This window comes from Hippichthys cyanospilos, chromosome 4 (assembly GCF_059441005.1).
Source record: "Hippichthys cyanospilos isolate Australia breed blue-spotted pipefish chromosome 4, RoL_Hcya_1.0, whole genome shotgun sequence".
Taxonomy (NCBI): domain Eukaryota; kingdom Metazoa; phylum Chordata; class Actinopteri; order Syngnathiformes; family Syngnathidae; genus Hippichthys; species Hippichthys cyanospilos.
In genome coordinates this window covers 5,369,961-5,388,709 of record NC_142372.1, presented here as the reverse complement: position 1 = coordinate 5,388,709, position 18,749 = coordinate 5,369,961, and the positions used below count along the sequence as shown (strand labels likewise).

Sequence of the window (18,749 nt, the reverse complement as noted above, 5' to 3'; positions counted from 1 at the left end):
TTATCACTCGACAGTCCTGTACATGTACCCTCCCTCCTACCACCTTTGCTTCGTTGTGTAATGAAAACGGTGAACCACTGTAAAAATAGTGTTATTTATTGTGTGTTCTCATGTGATTATTCAGTGAAGAATGATAACTGAAGCTTGTATGGCATATTGAGCAGGTAAATGGTTTTTCTCCCGTGTGAGATCTTGAGTGTGTTATCAAATTTGTTCTTTGAGTGAACCTTTTGCCACATTCTGAGCAAGCAAAAGGTTTCTCCCCCGTATGTGTTCTCATGTGTTGAACTAAACCAGATTGAACTCGGAAGTTTGCGTTGCAGACAGTGCAGAAAAATGGTTTCTCTCCAGTGTGTGTCCTTGAGTGTGTTCTCAAATTTCCCTTTCGGGAAAATCTTTGGCCACATACTGCACAGGCAAAAGGTTTCTCACCTGTGTGTGTTTGTGTGTGTGTTATCATGGATTCTTTTCGAGAGAATCTCCTTTGGCAGATTGGACAAGAATATGGTTTCTCCCCAGTGTGGGTTCTCATATGTTTGACCAACAGCGCACGCACACGAAAACTTATGTTGCAGATTGAGCAGGGAAATGGTTTTTCTCCAGTGTGTGTTCTTGTGTGTGCGATCAAAGTTGTCATTTCAGAAAACCCATTACCACAAAATGAGCACACAAAAGGTTTCTCTCCTGTGTGAATTCTCATGTGTCTTTTCAGATTTCTCTTGTTGACAAAAGTTTTGTCACATTCCAAACACTTCAAGTGCGCATTGTCAGAGGGACATGTCATGTCTCCTTTTGCGTGTTCGTCATCAGTGTCGAGTGGTATTGATGGCGTGTCGTCATTATCTGACAGCGGAGCTACCAGGCTGTCTGCTTGGGATCTTCTCTCCTCATGTTGAAACCGAGAAAGGTGGGGCTCATCCTCGTCATCTTCACTCTTTACGATGACACGAATAACTGGGAAGTGTGTCTCTGGATGCTGCTCTCCATCCTGACTAACGCTGTGTTCATCCTCTTCCTCTTTAATGTGGGAGGGCTTCAGTTCCTCAGGCTCAGGCAGAAGTTCTCTTCTACTGCAACTATCAGCTGGTCTGATACTGCTAATGTGCTCCATGGTTGGTGTTTATACAGGAAGTGTCAAACTAGGATGATCAGAAAACAATACATCATACACTGCGCCCATTCGCGTCATTTGCATCCGATCAGAATCCGAGGGAAAAGATCAGTGTTTTGATAAAGCTCTTTTATTGAGTCAATATCAAATCAAGGAATCTGTATTATCAGATCTGCGACATCAGGTGATACGGACTCAGGTGCAAGAAACATGATCGGGATATCCCAAAGCAAAACACAAGTGCAACATATGCACGTAGCCTGTTACTCTAAATTGAAGGCTTCTTTGGATCGGATCCATCACACTAAAAAATATTCCCACAATAGTGGTTTCTACCCCCACCCCCCAAAAAAAAAAAAACTCAATTTCTTGCAAAACCTACTTCCTATATTCTAAATTCTTGTAATACTTAGGATGACACATTTCACATGTCATATTCGCATCACGTTGCTATTTGTTTATCGTGCTGCGTTGGTCATTTCCAGTTAATATCATACTGAAAACGCATAGAGAACACACATAGCGACAATTTCGGTGTCATTAGGTATAATCATTTTAAAGTCAAATATATAAAATCGCTGTTTGTACCTCTTTTTTGAATGGTTAATGATAAATGAGATACACGTTTAAGTCAAGAGAATTGGACGAACCTCGGTCTCTTCGCTGTGTTTTGTTAACTTCCGCGTCTCTTTGTTGGCAGCTAGCTAGCAAACTCGTCTACCTTTAGGAAGCTCACAGCGGATACAGACGAGTTTATGCAGAAAGACGGGAATTATTGGTGGTTAAAAAAAAGTTAAGAAAATGTTATGAAACGCGTACATGCTCGGAATAATGAATTAATACCGTAATTTTAAAGGGGACAGTATACCGATTCCTAATTTCAAGCATTTGGGAAACTTAGCAGAGGCTAATCTACGGCAAGACCAATTGGACAAAACTAAGCAAAACGTACTTGCCGGCTGATGAGCTGCTGATGCTTTTTTAAAAAATTTTTTTACTCGCATTGACCCAAACACCGCCAGTAATTCGTTCATCAAACCACGCGAAACCGGCCACTAAATGTTTGGGAACGCAGATTCGGAAATGCAACTCTTTTAAGTCCAACACACCAGCTCAGACCTTTAATTTGTTTTGAACATGGTTTAATCCATCTACACAAATAACACACGTGTTGAAATTAAGTACAACATATTACCATTAAATTAGACGATTTACTTGCTACAGACATTCCAAGACATGGATTTAAAGTTGGAAAGAGACATAGCTTTATGATTGCTCAATAAGAACTCTGTTTCACCGTTGACAGATTGATCCATTAAAAAAATGAGTCGAGTCAGTGATACACACAAAGGCTCGCCTGCTTGATCGTGTGATGTGCACACTGTACTATAGTATACAAAAACATGGCAAGTTTCATCTTGTGTTGAGACATGCATGTACAAAAGAATTTGGTTCTTAAAGGGTGTAAATCTGATGTACTGCTACTTAATAAATTTACAGTATGTATAAATGTGCATACACTGGTTTCCAGAAAATGTTTGCACAGTAGGCCTGTGTCAGCATTTACTTCTGCAATTATGATGTGGAAATGCCACATTAATAATGACTTTGGTTGGATTTGGCCATTTTTGCATTTTAAATTTGGGAATAACTATCACAGAAAAGACAATAAATCCCAAATCTTATTAGTTATTAGTCATTTACCAGATAACATTGCACCGGTACGTTGTATTTTTGCAACTGGAATGACCTACATAATGACACACAAGATATGTTCACAAACTAATTTTCATTTGTTGTATGTGAGGCCATTTCAAGGGTTAAGTGAGAGGGTTTCTGCAGGTAACTGCAAATCTGTTTTGATGCTTTTTAATGTCATGACAGAAACAGTAGTTTTCTTTTAAAATCAATTGTAACATAAAGTAATGTATTGCTAAATTGTTATAGTGACTCCTTTGCAAAAACAAACGTATGTTTTTATTTTAAGTTTTACACAAATGCGCATTGTCATTGGTGATGCAATTTTTGGCAGACCAGCCAGAAACAAAATGACGCTACGCCATCCGTCTTCTTTAGTTATTATTCGCACAAAGTTGAGCAGCAGCCGCACTCTCGCCAGCGTGCGTTGTTACGTGTTTCCTCAGTGCTGAGCGATCACGGAAGCCGGTGTGGCACGTCCTGCAGGAAAAGGGCTTCTCATCTTTGTGTCTTCGGATGTGATTACTCAGCGCCGAGCGGTCACGAAAACTCGTGTGGCAGATTGAGCAGGGAAACGGTTTCTCTCCAGTGTGGGTTCGGGTGTGTGCTACCAAATACTCATTTTGGGAAAATCGTTTGTTGCAGAGTGAGCAGGCGTAAGGTTTTTCTCCGCTGTGCGTTCTCGTGTGTCTCATCCAAGTTGACCTGTGAGGGAATCTTTTACCACACACAGAACAGGAAAATGGTTTCTCTCCTGTGTGCGTCCTAGTGTGTATAATCAAAGACGCCTTCCTGGAGAACGTTTGGCAACAAACTGTACAGGAAAAAGGTTTTTCTCCAGTGTGTGTTCTTGTGTGTCTAATCAAGTGTCCCTTGACGGAGAAAGTTTTACCACAATCGGCGCACATGAAGGGTTTGTCATTCATGTGACACCTCATGTGTCTTTTCAGATTGCGTTTATTTCCAAATTTTTTGTCACACTGAGAACATTTCAGGTGCTCCGTGTTCGTGTGACTTGCGGTGTCATCTTTGGATGGTTCATTGTCGGTGTCAGGACACTGTGATGGTGTGCCGTCACTCTCTGATAGAGGAGCAAAGAGGCTGTCAGCTTTAGATCCTCCACATTGATCTTCATCATCATCACCTTTTACAATGACACAGTTCAATGGCTCCTCAAGTTCTTGGCCAATGGTTTGTTCATCTTCTTCCTCTTTAAAGTTTGATGGCGGGTCTGGCTCCTGCTGCTCAGTGGAGAGCTCTTCCTCACTTTCCTCTGCAAGACATAGGAAGAGAAGCACACATGTTTTGGAATTTTATCAAGTCAATATTTGCTCAAGCAAGTCCCAATCACCAAGAATTAGCAGTGTCCCCATTTAGGTGGATGAAACAATAACAAACGCGATTCAAATGATAAAAAAAGGTGCCATCATGCCCGTTGGTCGGCTGGCCCATACTGAAGACTCGGTTATTTTTTAAACAATTATTTATTTAACAACCTGTCAACAACATAAAAATAGAAAGACCAAAATAGCACGCAGGAGAAAAACTAAATAAAATTACAAATAGAATGTCCTACATAAAACCCACAAACAATTAATAACATTGAAATGGGAATGCAATTTCTAGGATTTAATTGCCTTCTTATTTTCAGAACAAGAAATATTTACATACTGATCTATTTAGAACAATCTATTTCCATACTAACCTGCTCTGTTGAAAGCGTCCAATAGTTGACGTTGATGTCGGTTTTCCTTCTTTGTTCGACAAAGTTCCTCCTCGTATTCTGCTATCGTTCTTTCAAACACTTCACATATTTCTTCCACGGCCGCACTTAGTCGCCGATTCAGCAACGCTCTCAACATTTGCACTTTACACATTGTCACACGATCGAGTTCAGCTTTTGCGACGTGTTGCTAATTTCCGCGTCTCTTTGTTTTTCGGTTGGAAATTTTGAGTAGCTTCAAAGTACATCGAGACGAGTTTATCACGATCAGAACCTCCGACGTGGCTTGACAGAAACAAACTAAATTGATTTTAAGAATAGGCAAAGTCAATGTAGCAGATTGATTTTGGACGCCATTTTAATATTTGCAACTTTGAGTAGTACGGAAAGTCCACTTGGACAAAATACTGTATACGGAATCGAACTCTAACGCAGGAAAACAATTGTGAAAAACGCACTAGGAAAAAAAGAAACTAAGATTAGGTGAAAAGGCTAGTGAAGTAGATAGAATAGCGATGGCAATACGGGTGGTTTGGGAGGGAGGATATTAAACTGGACTATGAATGATCAAAAGACATTTGGAAACAAGAAATGTGGAGGGATTCACAGACGACTTCGTTTGTTAAGAGTAGCCTATATTTCTCGGTACTATAGTTATTGTACAGCCTTTGCCTATAGGCTGGACAGCAGGGCAACTGGGTAAGTTTTGTTTTGACGCGTGCGTCAATCAAATAATTTCAATAGTCTCTTTGTGTTGCGTTGGATATGCCAATCCGTTTATTTCGTCCACATTCCTTTTCGTTCAATATCTTGATAAAACAATAATTCGGGTTACAAACCAAACTTAAAGACCACTCACGTTCGCACGTTCGCACGTTCGCACGGTCGAAAACTGTTTGTGTCTTGCCCTGTCGCACCTGAGTGCAATCACCAACTGGCACGTATTTATGTAACCATGGCAACCATGGTTCCACCCACCATAGATTGGCATGTCTTCAGACAATTTGTTTAACTTTCTTAATATAAACAAATTAGAATATACAAAAAGCTTTTTGGCTCCAACACACCGGCCCCTAATTGAGAACGGCAGGAGACCGTGAACAATTCAAACCAATATTAACATAAATGGAGCCAACAAGTCATGTAAACGAAAACAAAACAAACCTCTTAGAAGCTTAAGTGTCTGCTTCTTGAATCAAGCAAAGCTTAGTTATTGGTCTGTCCAGTGTGCTGGTTTTTGTTTTAACTCGTGCAGAACGCACTAGTCCCTTCTTGTCAGCATAGATCTCTAAGACCCTTCCCAGCAGCCAGGATCCACGTGGGGCTGTTGCATCCGCGATCAATACAATGTCCCCCTGCTGGCCAATGGTGTTGTCATCAGACAGCTTCTTTCCAGTATCAAGCACAGACTTAATTGCCGGCTCATGGGCTCCCAATTCAGCCTCAAGCCTCTTGCGTTTCTTCCTCAGATTCTGCACTCCAGTCAAATCACGCCCATAGTCTTCTGAACTTACAAGCAACTTCTTCTCTTTGATCCAAGACTCTTCATCATCTAAGTCCCTGAAGAACTGATGTAGACGGTGAGACTCATTCAGCTTCGCGTGGCGGCTGGCTGCCATGCTCTTTATTTTGTTGAAACGACCATTAACAGCACCACGCTTGTCCTTCACTTGAGAGGTATCAAAGGCGTTGCTTGCCATCAGACTGTCAGCCTGTCCATTTAAATCTTCCAGACGATCTTCATGGGCTGAAATATCAGCCTCCAGCAACTGATGTTTTTTCAACAGGTTGTTGACTGAGGCCAGATCTTTCCCATAGTCCTCTGAAGCAAGAAGTGCTTCCACCTCAGAGAGCCAAAAATCAAAGTCTTTGATGCCAGTGTTAAAGTTCTGTTGCTTATTGGCTTCTTTGAGTTTTTGGCTCTTTTCAGCAGATTTGTTGACGAGAAATTGCCACTGTTCACCCAGCGCACCAAGGCGTACCTTAACTGCATCTTCACTGCCAGCCCAGGCACCTCTCTGGATGAGTGTGTTACCAGTATCTATGACGCCACGGATTCGATCAGCATTGGCATGGAGCTCCGCCTCAAATGCTTGGTGCTTCTGATGTTTACTCAGAAGCTTGGATAGCTGAATGTTGGTAGGGTCCTTGTAGGACTCATCAGAAGCAGTCTGCAGTTTCTCACTGATCCAAGCTTCTATTTCATCCACATCTCGGCTGCATTGCTGCAGGGTCTGGGATTCACCAAGTTTTGAGCGCTTTTCAATCATCTGGGTCTTCAGCCGACGCCACCTGTCAAGAACTTCATTGCGTCGACTGCAGATCTCAGATTTGGCATAATGGTCCGCTCCTATGAGTTGATTGGCAAAGGATTGGAGAGCAGCAATTTTCTCTTCCTGCACATTAATGGCTTTATCAAAGTCTTCATGTTTTTTGATTAGTGCCTCAACACTATCAAGGGAGTCTCCCTTGTCGTCACTTGCAAGAAAGGCTTCACGAGCTGCCATCCAATTCTCAGCTTGTTCACAGTCTCTGCTAAAGAGCTGGAACCCCAAGCATTGGTCCAGCATCATGCGGCGCTGTACCCAGGCCTTTTCCAGGTCAGCCCGCTCCATTTCTAAAGTTTCCAATCTTTGCTTGATCTCGGGAGTCGCATAATGTCCTTGCACCAAAAGCTGGTGCCCGAATTGCTCAAAAGCCTGGAATGTACCAAGACGAGCATCTATTTCTGTGCGATGTTCCTGATGTCTTTCTAGAAGTGCTTCCGCTCCAGTCACATCTTTGGCTAGCTCCTCAGAGGACACCAGTCCTCGGATACCATTAACCCAGGACACGAGGTCTCTGAAATCAGATAGAAAGCGCTGCAGGTCATGTGAATTTCCCAGCTTGTCTTTGCGCTGATCAGCACGTCTAACAAGGCTGCTCCAGGCAGAGTTGAGCTCAGTACATTTCTCTTGAATGTCATCCACTGCTTCTGGGTGGGACTGTATGAGACGTTGTGCGGTTTCCCCAAGAGAGTTCACATTGTCACCTAGGGGTGCCAGGTCTCTTTCAAAGCCCTCATGCTTGCGCTGCAAAGCCTGAACACTTGCCAAATCATGACCGTAGTTGTCGGTGTTGAGAGCCTGGGTTTTTTTCTCAATCCATTCTTTAGTTTCATCAGCATCTCTGTGGAATTTCGTATCTCTCCCAAACCTCCTCTTCAATCCAAATATGCGTTGCCTAGCAACACACCGATTGTTTGGCAGACAGACTTCCTTTTTTCTGAAAGGGAGTTCCAGGGTGTAATGTCCATCTTGAAGTTTACAAGAATCAGTCATGATTTTCATGAACTTCTTATCATCCTGTGACATTTCCTCTTTGTCCTCCGATGTCGTTTCATTAAAATCATGGTTGTACTGATTGTGCAGCAATTCCTCCAAATGTGTTATGGAGGTCCTGTTGACAGTAACGCACTCAGCCTGCTCACTGTAGCCGGAAAGGGGACCATTAACAACCCACCCCAATAGGGTCTTAATGGCATATGGCCCATTACCACGACTGTTCACAACTTCCCACGGTTCAAGTAGTTTAGAGGCATTGGTACCAATCAATAGCTCAACATCAGCTTGAATGCGTGGAAGAACCACCCCATTTAAATATGGCCACTTAGCCAGCTCCTCTTCTTTAATGATGTTACTGGTTGTAACAGGCATTTTCTTTTGAGTGTAGACCTTGGGCAGGTCAAAGAACTCTTCTCCAGTGAGGCTTGAGATTTCTAAATCGGTCAACATGTAACTGGATACAGATGCCTTTGGGCCCATGGTTAGAAGGCTGATTTTGGCTTTTCTTCCATTCAAATTCAACTTCCTCATGAGGGCTTCTGAACAAAAGGTATCTGTGCTGCCGGGATCGAGGAATGCATAGGTTTTAATTACTTTATGTCCCTTGCTGGACTTCACCTGCACAGGTAGGATTGACAAAACGCCATTACTGTCACCGGCCCCTGTTTGTCCACAAGTTTGCAAGGAGACCTGTGCGTTGCTCACTGAAGGCTTATTTGGCTGACTTGCGTTGCTTGACCTCTGCTTTTGGTCAAAGTAAATATGAAGAATACTGGGATGCTTTTTATTGCACACCTTGCAAATCAAACGGTCAGCACAATATTTGCTTAAATGGCCTTTGCGAAGGCAGCCAAAACAGACTCCATTTTGTTTTATAAAAGCAAGTTTGTCTCTGTGTGACTTCTTCTCCATTGTTGGACACTGATCCAGAGTGTGGTCTTTAGAACAGCATATACAAGAGGCGGTGTTGTGAGCAGTATTACTTGGCTTGGGACTAGGTGGAAATCTTGCTTGCTCTTCTTCAGGCGGAGGGGTTTCGATAGTAGTTGCAAAGCTGTCTCCTTTAAACCTGGGTTTGCCTTGGGACTTCAATTTGTTCATTGGCTTTCCTGTGCCCGGTGTGTTATTCTGAATGTCACCAAAGACTGGATCTGATATTATCTTTACCTGGCGCTCTATAAAGGTGACTATGTCTGTGAACTGGGGTCTGCGGTAGTGTCTTTCCATTATGCCGCATGCAGAGACTCTCCAAATCTCTCTTAGCTTATATGGAAGCTTTGAAATGATGACTTTCATGTTGGCTGGCATGTCAAGTTCTCTCATATACTGTACCGTTTCCATGGCATTACAACACTGACGAAGGAAGAGTGAATATGCTCGAAGGGATTTTGGATCCTCAGATTTCAGCAGCGGCCAGTTGTGCACCTTCTCCATATATGCTGCTGTAATTTTATATTCATCTCCAAAGTTTTGGTCAAGAAGATATTTTGCCATGTCATACCCTCTGTCTGGTGCCATGTGTTGACAGCTCCGTACAAGCTCGTTCGGCTGACCCTTGGTGTACCTCTCCAGATAGTACAGACAATCCCCTTTGTTGCTTGCGTTTCTCTCAACGCAATGTACAAAGGCTCTAACAAAGGTTCTATATTGTAGAGGATCCCCATCAAAACATGGTATCTCCCTGGGTGGCAGTAAATGAGAGGTTTGCTGTTCCATTAGCATGGCTGTGATTTCATTTTGTTTTTGGAGCAAGTTGCACACCGTTGAAGTGTCATTGAATTGAGAAGCATTTTGTTCCACAGGGGGGTTCCTGTGGGTGGTATGGCCAATGTCCCATGCTGCATTCATAGGCATGTGTGATTGTGAAAAGGGTGGTGGTTGTACACGTCGGGGTGGTGGTTTTGTTTGAATATACGTTTGCTGCTGTGGTGGTTGTGAAATAAGTCCTTGCTGCTGTTGTATAGGAGGCGGTTGTTGTTGTACATAGGATTGTGCAGATTGTTGTCGGGGTGGCTGTGGTTGGATAGGTTGTGTGACTGGTTCATGTTTTCTGGCTAGGGTGTGTTGTGCCACCGAAGGTTCTTTTGGTCTTGCACCTTTCCTAAAGTAGGAGTCCATTCCATCAGATGGTGCTTGTGAGAGGGTTTGGTGAGTGGGAGATTGTAGCACTGATATTTTGGCATTGGCAGCAGCCAGTTCTGCCTCCAGCTCCAATGTTTCCTTTTTCTTTCGCAGCATTTCCTCCATCTCCTCAAGCGCATGCTTCTCCTTTAATGCTGCTGCACGAATTACAAGGGCAGCTCTGTCTGCCTCTACCTGCTTGCGAGCTCGCAACGAAGAGGTGCTGGACCTACTCGCTTCACTCCAGGTGTGACCTTTAGTGGATTTTGTGCTTTCAACATTAGAGATGCTGTCGTTGGGATTGATTTCATTTTCCACATCATCATCGCCACTTTGCACAGCTTGGGTCCTTTTTGTCCAATCATTAACCTCCTCAATAAATTGATCATTATTGATCATTTTAGCCTTGAACCAAATGTCATGTTTGTATTGTTCTTCTTGAGGTATTAGTGGTAGAAGAGCACACTGTGCCTCTCTGGCATCTTTGCATAGGTCCAGATATTTCACAAGTGCACTTTGAACCTCCTGTTTGCATCCTCCATTTTCCATTAATTCTCCAATTGTTTTCTGCATGTTGGATGCCCTTTTTAATTTAGAATTTCTCTCCTTTTGCAATGAATCAATTTTCTCCATTAAGGCCCTTGGTGTTAGTTTCACCTTGCGTTTGGAACCAACCTGTGACCCAACTTGAGATTTAACCTGTGAAATTTCACTGCGAGCACTTTGACCTGTGGTGGTCACATTAGACCGTTTTTCACCCTCTGAAGGTTCATCCATTATTTGCATTGCATCACCATTTGAGCACATAACATGAGCAACACCTTTACCTGAATCCATTTTTGCAATACAAAACCCAACCAGCAGTGTGAAATGTAAAACAGTACCTTGTTATTTCAGTCAAACCCCACAGAAATTCATCACATTACAATCAAGACCTTGTAAAACGTAACGGAGATGAAACCATAAAACCACCAATGCATTGGATTTTACCAGAGCGCTCGTATTGACACCTTTTTTATCCTCAAAGTCCCCTATGTGTGCACACAGTATTTTAAATGGCCATATATTGTTAACCAGCTGGTAGCGCGCTACATACCTTTATGTGCACAGTGTACCTGTCCAAGTTTGGAAAAGTGCCCCAATGCAAAGTTCAAGCACCGGGCCGTTGTCCTGGTCGTGTGATGCGATGCGATGCGAGGTGGCTGGGCAGCGCGGCCGTCCGCTCACCGTGGATGTTCTGGCTGGCTGCCTTGCTGGTCCTGACGTTCGCGGTGCCTCCGCTGAGCCAAGCCAATGGCCCGCACGCCGTGTCTCCCCTGGCGTAGTCTTGTGGTCCGTTCAAGTTTCGCAACAACTCAGCGAAACAGCACTAATTTGTCCTTTCATGCAACGATCGGATGCCGTCCAAACCGAGCAGCCGTCACGTTGCGTTTCCTCTCTGTTTCCAATATACTTTAAACTGGTAGTCCGTCTCAAACTAAGACTACAGTTTTCGACATTGTACAGCCTTTGCCTATAGGCTGGACAGCAGGGCAACTGGGTAAGTTTTGTTTTGACGCGTGCGTCAATCAAATAATTTCAATAGTCTCTTTGTGTTGCGTTGGATATGCCAATCCGTTTATTTCGTCCACATTCCTTTTCGTTCAATATCTTGATAAAACAATAATTCGGGTTACAAACCAAACTTAAAGACCACTCACGTTCGCACGTTCGCACGTTCGCACGGTCGAAAACTGTTTGTGTCTTGCCCTGTCGCACCTGAGTGCAATCACCAACTGGCACGTATTTATGTAACCATGGCAACCATGGTTCCACCCACCATAGATTGGCATGTCTTCAGACAATTTGTTTAACTTTCTTAATATAAACAAATTAGAATATACAAAAAGCTTTTTGGCTCCAACAGTTATTAATCTTACGAATGACTTTGACGTGGTCAATCGTTATCTCCGACAAACTGTATCAGATCGGGCTTTCCAGGGAGCTTTGGTTCAACTCATATTTACAGCGCAAACAAATAAATATAAATATTTTGGTGTCTGGTTTGATCCTCAATTATCTTTTAATTCCCATTTTGACTAAGTTGTACACAAGGTAAATCGCAGCCTTAGAATACTCTATTGCTCAATTACCGTAATTTCCACAACTATTCTCCCGAGACCCAGCCTACTCATTTGTAAGCCAACTAAGTCCAACTGTGCTAAGTCGAGGAAATCTTGACATTTCCAGTGATGTCTCATCCAAGATTCAAGCGTTTTATTGTCATATGCATAGTAATAGCACACAATGGAATTCTTATTCTGTTCACTTCCCCGTGCAGGCTGCATTTCATAATCGAGCAAATAATAAGGTAGGCAAGAAGACAGAAACAAACAAACAAAAAAAAACAGTATTAGGGCAATAAGGGCAGTAAAAGTGAACCAGTGATAAATGAATAGACTCACACTGAGCATATTACGGAGTAGATTGAGCGAAACGACGCATGTTTGGGTGGGATGCAATTCACATTGCCGAGACAAAATGGACACACAGTGGACACAAGTGAATAGGGTAAGTGTAAGGAGGGTATAGGCAATTATTAACATTTTTGGGGTCATTCATTTTTTTTGTGAAATGTTGGGTCCCAATTTTGAAGGCTTGCCTTCAAGTCTTCAGCTTCTTTATGTTCCTTCACAGACTGCTGGCATTTTCAGCAGCACACTTGTGTCTCTCAACTTGAAATTTATGAGTAAATCTTTTGTCGCATACACTGCATCCAAAATCTTTCTCCCCGGTGTGTGTCTTCATGTGTGTGGCCAATGCGGAGCGAACGCGAAAGTTTTTGTTGCAGACTGAGCAGTTGTACGGTCTTTCTCCAGTGTGCGTCCTCGTGTGTATGATCAAGCTACCTTTTTGAGTGAAGCGTTTGCCACAAACGGAGCAGGCGAAAGGTTTTTCCCCAGTGTGCGTTCGCATGTGTATCATCATGACCGAGTGCACCCGAAAACTGGTGTTGCAGACCGAACAAGTGAAAGGCTTTTCCCCGGTATGCGTTCTTGTGTGAGATATCAAATGGCTCTTGTGAGCAAATTTTTTATCACAAAACGGGCATGAAAACGGTTTCTCCCCAGTGTGTGTTCTCATGTGTGTAACCAGTGCGGAATTATCCCGGAAACTTTTGGTACACAATGAGCATGTGTACGGTCTTTCTCCTGTGTGCGTTCTCATATGTGCCCCCAAACTTGCCCTCTGGGTAAACCTTTTGTCACAAAGTGAGCAGGCAAAAGGTTTTTCTCCTGTGTGACATCTCTGGTGTCTTTTCAATGTGGAATTATCGCTAAATGATTTGTCACATTCAGTGCATTTAAGGTGCCCGCTGTCCATTCGGCACCTCACATCACTTTTAGGCTCGACAGCATCAGGACAGCACGACGATGTGTTGTCACCGTCTGATTGGGATCGTTTATTTTCGCTTTGAATGCGTTGACGCTGGGAGGAGTGAGGTTCGTCCACATCTTCGCTCTTCACGTGGACGATGGTCAGTGGAAACTTGGTAATGTCAGCCTTCTCTTCTTCTTCTTTGACGCAAGATGGCTCTGTCACCATCTTGATTAGATTATCACCACTGGAACTATTTGCAGGTCTACCTCCAGCAACGTCCTCTATTGTTTGTGTGTCTGTTGAAAAAAAGGTCAAAGCTCATCATTAGATATTACACACATACACAGACGCATAAGCATTGTTTTACAGTTTGATTTTTATTATTAAGACATTTCGAAAGACGTGAGAGGAAAAAAAAGAACAAACCTGCTTTGTTTGATCCGAGCTGAGGCTTAAAAACAGCGTCCAATATTTGCCGTTGCCGCTCGTTCTCCGCTTTTGTACGACAAAGTTCCTCCTCGTACTCTGCGATGGTTCTTTGGAACACTACAAAGACTTCGTCAACAGCCGCACTCAGCCGCTGATTCAGCAACGCTCGCAGCATCTGCACTTTGCACATTTTCTCTCGGTATTCTCAACACTTGACGCCCTCACGATATTTCCCTTAACAATGTCTTTCGGCGTCTTTTTGTTCGCGGCTAGCAAGCTAATCTAACTCGAGGGGTCCTCGGGCGAGTTTATCCAGGCAGTATAAAAGAATCAACGTTGTTTTAACGTTCTACATGAAAACAAATCATTGGAAATATTAAAGAAACAACGCTGCAAGCAACGCATTTACAGGGTCATCAACCTCTAATGTTGATCATTGTCCCTTAATTCTTCTTTGTCTCTTTTTGCAGCTCCTTCTTCCTGCGTTTAAGGACGGCTTGTAGACTAGTTTGGCGCATTACCGCCACCCTTCGATTTGTAATGATTACAGCTTTTACGATCAGACACTAACGGAACTACAGTAGTCAACGATTAAAAATTAAAGTAAAATATTTTTTTTTTCTTGAACGTCATTTCATTCCCACGCCGATTTGGAAAGCGTCTCAACATTCATACTTTATACACATTTTCACACAACCGCAACACTTTAAAGTGGCATTGTTGAAGCAAGATAAACTATTAAAATACCTTTTAGAGCATATTTAATCGGGTTTACTCGGAAATTAAAGAACAAACTTAATCAACGCAAAGATTAGGCTTTGTGAGGCTAGTTCACGCGTACGTCGACAACTGTTAACGGAAAATCATGTATTTATTGATTGATTTATGTGTTTATTTATTTGTTATATTTATTATTTATTTAGGTAGTTTTATACCTCCTGTGATTGCAGAAGAATGCAAAAAAAACAGTGCTGATATCCACAGACGTAGAAATGGCAGATGCAGCAAAGTTGATTTTTGCGTTGTGGTGCTAAAGTCGTTTTGCAAACGATAGCGCGCTTTGGCACCACCGAGTCTAGACTCAAGACTCTCATGCGGATTTCTCGCGTGTTTAGCTCAGACCCGTTAGCTTCATTTGATATGCAGGCTAACATAAACACTTGGCGCCCTTTACCGATAATAAGGCCTAAGAAGGGATGAAAGGGGTTAACGCAGTGGTGCTGATTGCTCCATTAGGACATGTGAGTAAACACGCTGACTGCTAATGTGGATTATAACACACCAAGCTCATCCTTCACTTCATTAGGCACAATGACACCCACTTTAGAATTTGATTTGATGTTTATTGTAGTGCCTGTAAAGGTCACTCAAAGCTGCTCCTAATATTGTGTCTTTTTAGTCACAAGAGTGGGAAATAATATTCACCTCTGGACATGGAAAGATTTCCTATATGAGCACAACTGCATCTTAATATTGCCCTTTTACCTTGATTTTTTTTTTTTGATCAATTGCTTAAAGCCTTTAAGTTAAATGTGGATTAAGGAATTTTAAACGTTAAAATATGCGCTCAAGCAATGGTTTGATGTGCACAAAACAAAACAACAAAGATGGCGAACTGAAGTTAGGATCCTTTTATTCTTTTCTTGCAACTTGGTTCTCCCAATTTAAAGAGGGATCTGAGTGCTTTTTTTCCGAGTCGGAGATAGTAAATGTCCGATTTCCCAACCTTTCTTGAATGCAGCATTGAACAAGAGTAAACATCGGACTGTCATTTGACGAATGTAGGTTTGAAAATAGACCCACCGCAAGCTTCACTGACTCGAAAACCAAGTGAAGCAGAAAAATACGTGAAATTTCTTAAACGTCAGCTGCACACGTGACAAAAACATCGCAACTCATGAGCATTGCATAAAATTTGCAGTTACACTTATAGCCAGAGAATGTTGTTTCGCAAGAAACTTGGACCTTTTAATCTTTCATTGGATGTAATGTCTCACATACTAATAAAAAATAGAAAATGCAATAATACTTTATAGTACATTCGTGTTTTCATACTTAAATACTTAAATACTATGAACTGAAATACTTCATACTTAAATTTGGATGGTATCTCACTTGAATACTTTCATTATAATCATTCCTGTTGTTGTAAGAGGTTAAGAAAACAAGAGCACAAGCCACTGAGAATGCAAACCTGACTTTGAATCTTTGCTGCTCTCAGTCTTGTTTTTTTTCTCCTTTGACACTTGATGATAATAACAAGATAACACCTTGACCTGGAGCAGGAGACAAAAGTGACACCCCGCTTGTGTGGGAACACTCCTCCACGCTTCAATCCACACCTAGCCACCTGACGCCTAATAATCATCAATACGCTGACAGTGAAATGTGGTCATTCTTATAATTAGCTTATGTTTTTACCTATTTTTCATTTTATCTTCCTCTTTTGTCTCACTTTAAGTATTATTTTGAAAACAGAAAACTGAATATTTTCCCCGGGCAAGTATTTATTTCTACATCATCTTCCTCAATTGAACGTGTCTTGCAGTGGCTAAATGCTACGGCTAAATGCTAAACCCAGGGAGGCCGAGAAGCTTGAAGCAAGAGCTCGGACTTTGAAATGGAGTGAGGTTCCCGGTTCCTGCTCGGGTTGTCTAAACAAGATGCCAGGTGCAAAGGCCTCGCACCTCTCAAATACCTCGGCACACTTCTTTAAATACTTCTTCCATTTCGCAGGGAAGGAATCACATTAGACGAGGATGCTACTTACACAATCACTTTTTTGTGTCAGAGAATGCCTTTTGATTTATGAAATCATCTGAAAGTTTAAAAGCCCTCAGGTTGTCTGGGGAAAATCAAAGTGTTTTCATGTAGTGAGGCACCATATGAATAAAAAAAAAAAATATATATATATATATATATATATATATATATATATATATATATAATTTTTTTTTTTTAAATAGCAGTAGGAATAGTAGCCATTTTTTTAAAGTTAAAAGATGTTATTCTTTTGGCAATAAATATGATACCTAAATAATTTTTTGTGTTATACCGTGTTTAATTCTTCCAGGGCTAATCAACAAAGTGTTTTAAAATATTTCTCCAAAAGGAATTTTGAATTAAAAAAAAACAAACAAGAATTTAGTTGTTAAGCAACCTTTTTTGGGGCGTATGTCAAAATCTTCAGTTAATTTGACCATTAGCTATTGTTTATGAATCATTAAAATGTATTTTATTACTGGGAGGGATATGTAAAAAAAAGTGTCCAGTTGAGTTACTTTTTAATTTTACTTTGTCAGTTTTGGCTCCAAATTGAATGCAACTTATATCAAAATACAGAAATCTGCCATTTTGAAATGGCACACGCCCTATTTGTGGTCTTGGGGTTGCATTCCGTCCCCATCCAGGACGCAAGTTCACGTGTTGGGTTGTGGAGGTGTGAATGCATTTAAGTTTATGATGGTGCCTGCTCACACCTCCTCCTCGGAGCTGGAATCTTTCCCATGGGACCCCCCGGCCAAGGTGCGACACCCTCTCTCAGAGAGTCCTGAGGGCCCCCGAAAGGTGCAACCTCGCACCTTCCACCACATATATTCAAGCGTCCCTTCCATGTGTCCTCACAATTCTGAAAAGTTCAGACATGGAGGCTTCATTCCATTTTGGTCAGAACCAAGTGGACTTCTCCACGATGTCTCTCATGGACAAGTGCTACCCACTCCAGGACACAGCTTGGGACCCCGGCTACTTCAGCGCAGGTCTGTCCCCTACCTCCTCCGAAGACTCCTTCTCACCCAACCTGACGGACGCCTTGGACTCCTTCTTCTTTAGTCATCCCGCTGCAGCTCCCGTCAAGAAGTCCCGATCCAGATACCCGGGCAAGAAGCGCCAGATGGCCAGCGAACGAGAGAAGTTGAGGATGAGGGACCTGACCAAGGCTCTTCACCAGCTGAGGTCCTACCTGCCCTCTTGGGCTGCGCCTCCAGGACAGACCCTCACCAAGATCGAGACCCTCCGCCTGGCGGCCCGCTACATTGCCTTCCTGTCTGCCCAATTGGGTCTCCATGAAGAAGCGTTGGCGCGAAGGAGGAGAACCTCGAGCAAGGAGGAGCCAGCCCAGACCCTCAGCCAGTTCCTGGATTACCAAGAAGCATCTTGCAGCTGGAAAGTACCGGTAAGTCCAAGACATCTCCAGAATTCAGTGATGGGTAAATGAAGCCTCATGAACCACTTTTGATATTTTGGGGGGTTTCTCAGATGTAGTCTAAATTTAATGCATTTTCACGCTGCTAGCAATTATGTTTGACTCTTCTTTTATCTTTTGTCTTCTCAGCTTGCAAGTGACGTGTCAGAGGAGGCACAGCAGTGTTGGTTGCCGCAGCAACAGCTTCAGCACTTCTCAGGACAATGCTGACAGACAAGGCCATCGCTTTTATTTCAGCAATGAACTTTTTTTTATAGGAGAGGGGGATGGGGAAGCAAAATGTTTTTGTACATATGTGTGCTAATTTATTTTCTATTTTTTTTACCTTGGGAATAAACTTTATTTATCAAGACAGTGTCTGATGCTATTAACAATATATTGCCAGTGTTGCCACAGTTAATTGAAAAAGTAACTTAAACGTGACTGATAACTTGCTTTAAATTTTAGATTACATGTTAATGAATTTTGACAAATATTGAGGTCCCTGCTTAATATAAAACTGACACAGTTTCACCACTTAACTGGAAGTACGTTTTTAACTCATTCAATGCCAGGGACGTATTTTCATGTTTTTTAAGTGTCCAAACATTAAATAACTTTAAATAGTATTAACTCTTTCAGTGACAAGCTTTATCGGTAAGGGAAACCTCTAGAGGGTCAGTATATTAAGCATTTTCACTCATCTTTTAAGGCCGACAGAATATTGTGTTATGGCTGTGTAAAAATGGGTGTTTTCATATGAAAGATTGATTTCCATTCCTTACTTTGAATTGCACGTAG

At 42.2% G+C, this 18,749-nt stretch overlaps 4 protein-coding genes across 5 annotated transcripts; 1 reads left to right on the top strand and 3 right to left on the bottom strand.

Moving 5' to 3' along the window:
• Positions 1-91: 91 nt before the first annotated feature.
• LOC148424376 (uncharacterized) lies at positions 92-2,017 on the bottom strand. Its single transcript, XM_088412421.1, has 2 exons — positions 1,762-2,017; positions 92-1,139 (listed from the first exon to the last, which is right to left on the bottom strand). Exon 2 carries the CDS (start codon positions 1,109-1,111, stop codon positions 92-94), a length of 1,020 nt encoding a protein of 339 aa, XP_088268547.1. The 5' UTR covers positions 1,112-1,139; positions 1,762-2,017.
• A 304-nt stretch (positions 2,018-2,321) lies between these two features.
• Positions 2,322-4,881, bottom strand: LOC148424375 (uncharacterized). 2 transcript variants are annotated; one of them, XM_088412420.1, is made up of 3 exons: positions 4,515-4,881; positions 3,954-4,082; positions 2,322-3,890 (listed from the first exon to the last, which is right to left on the bottom strand). In XM_088412420.1, exons 1-3 carry the CDS (start codon positions 4,684-4,686, stop codon positions 3,184-3,186), a joined length of 1,008 nt encoding a protein of 335 aa, XP_088268546.1. In that variant the 5' UTR covers positions 4,687-4,881; the 3' UTR covers positions 2,322-3,183. The 2 variants fall into 2 exon arrangements, with proteins under 2 accessions (XP_088268546.1, XP_088268545.1); XM_088412419.1 differs by having other exon boundaries at positions 2,322-4,082.
• A 7,329-nt stretch (positions 4,882-12,210) lies between these two features.
• Positions 12,211-14,475, bottom strand: LOC148424374 (uncharacterized). Its single transcript, XM_088412407.1, has 2 exons — positions 13,763-14,475; positions 12,211-13,632 (listed from the first exon to the last, which is right to left on the bottom strand). The coding sequence occupies exons 1-2, from the start codon at positions 13,953-13,955 to the stop codon at positions 12,647-12,649; spliced, it is 1,179 nt and encodes a 392-aa protein (XP_088268533.1). The 5' UTR covers positions 13,956-14,475; the 3' UTR covers positions 12,211-12,646.
• A 2,752-nt stretch (positions 14,476-17,227) lies between these two features.
• On the top strand, positions 17,228-18,187 carry LOC148424373 (uncharacterized). The gene is made up of 3 exons (XM_088412308.1): positions 17,228-17,332; positions 17,436-17,939; positions 18,099-18,187. Exons 1-3 carry the CDS (start codon positions 17,228-17,230, stop codon positions 18,177-18,179), a joined length of 690 nt encoding a protein of 229 aa, XP_088268434.1. The 3' UTR covers positions 18,180-18,187.
• Positions 18,188-18,749: the final 562 nt, after the last annotated feature.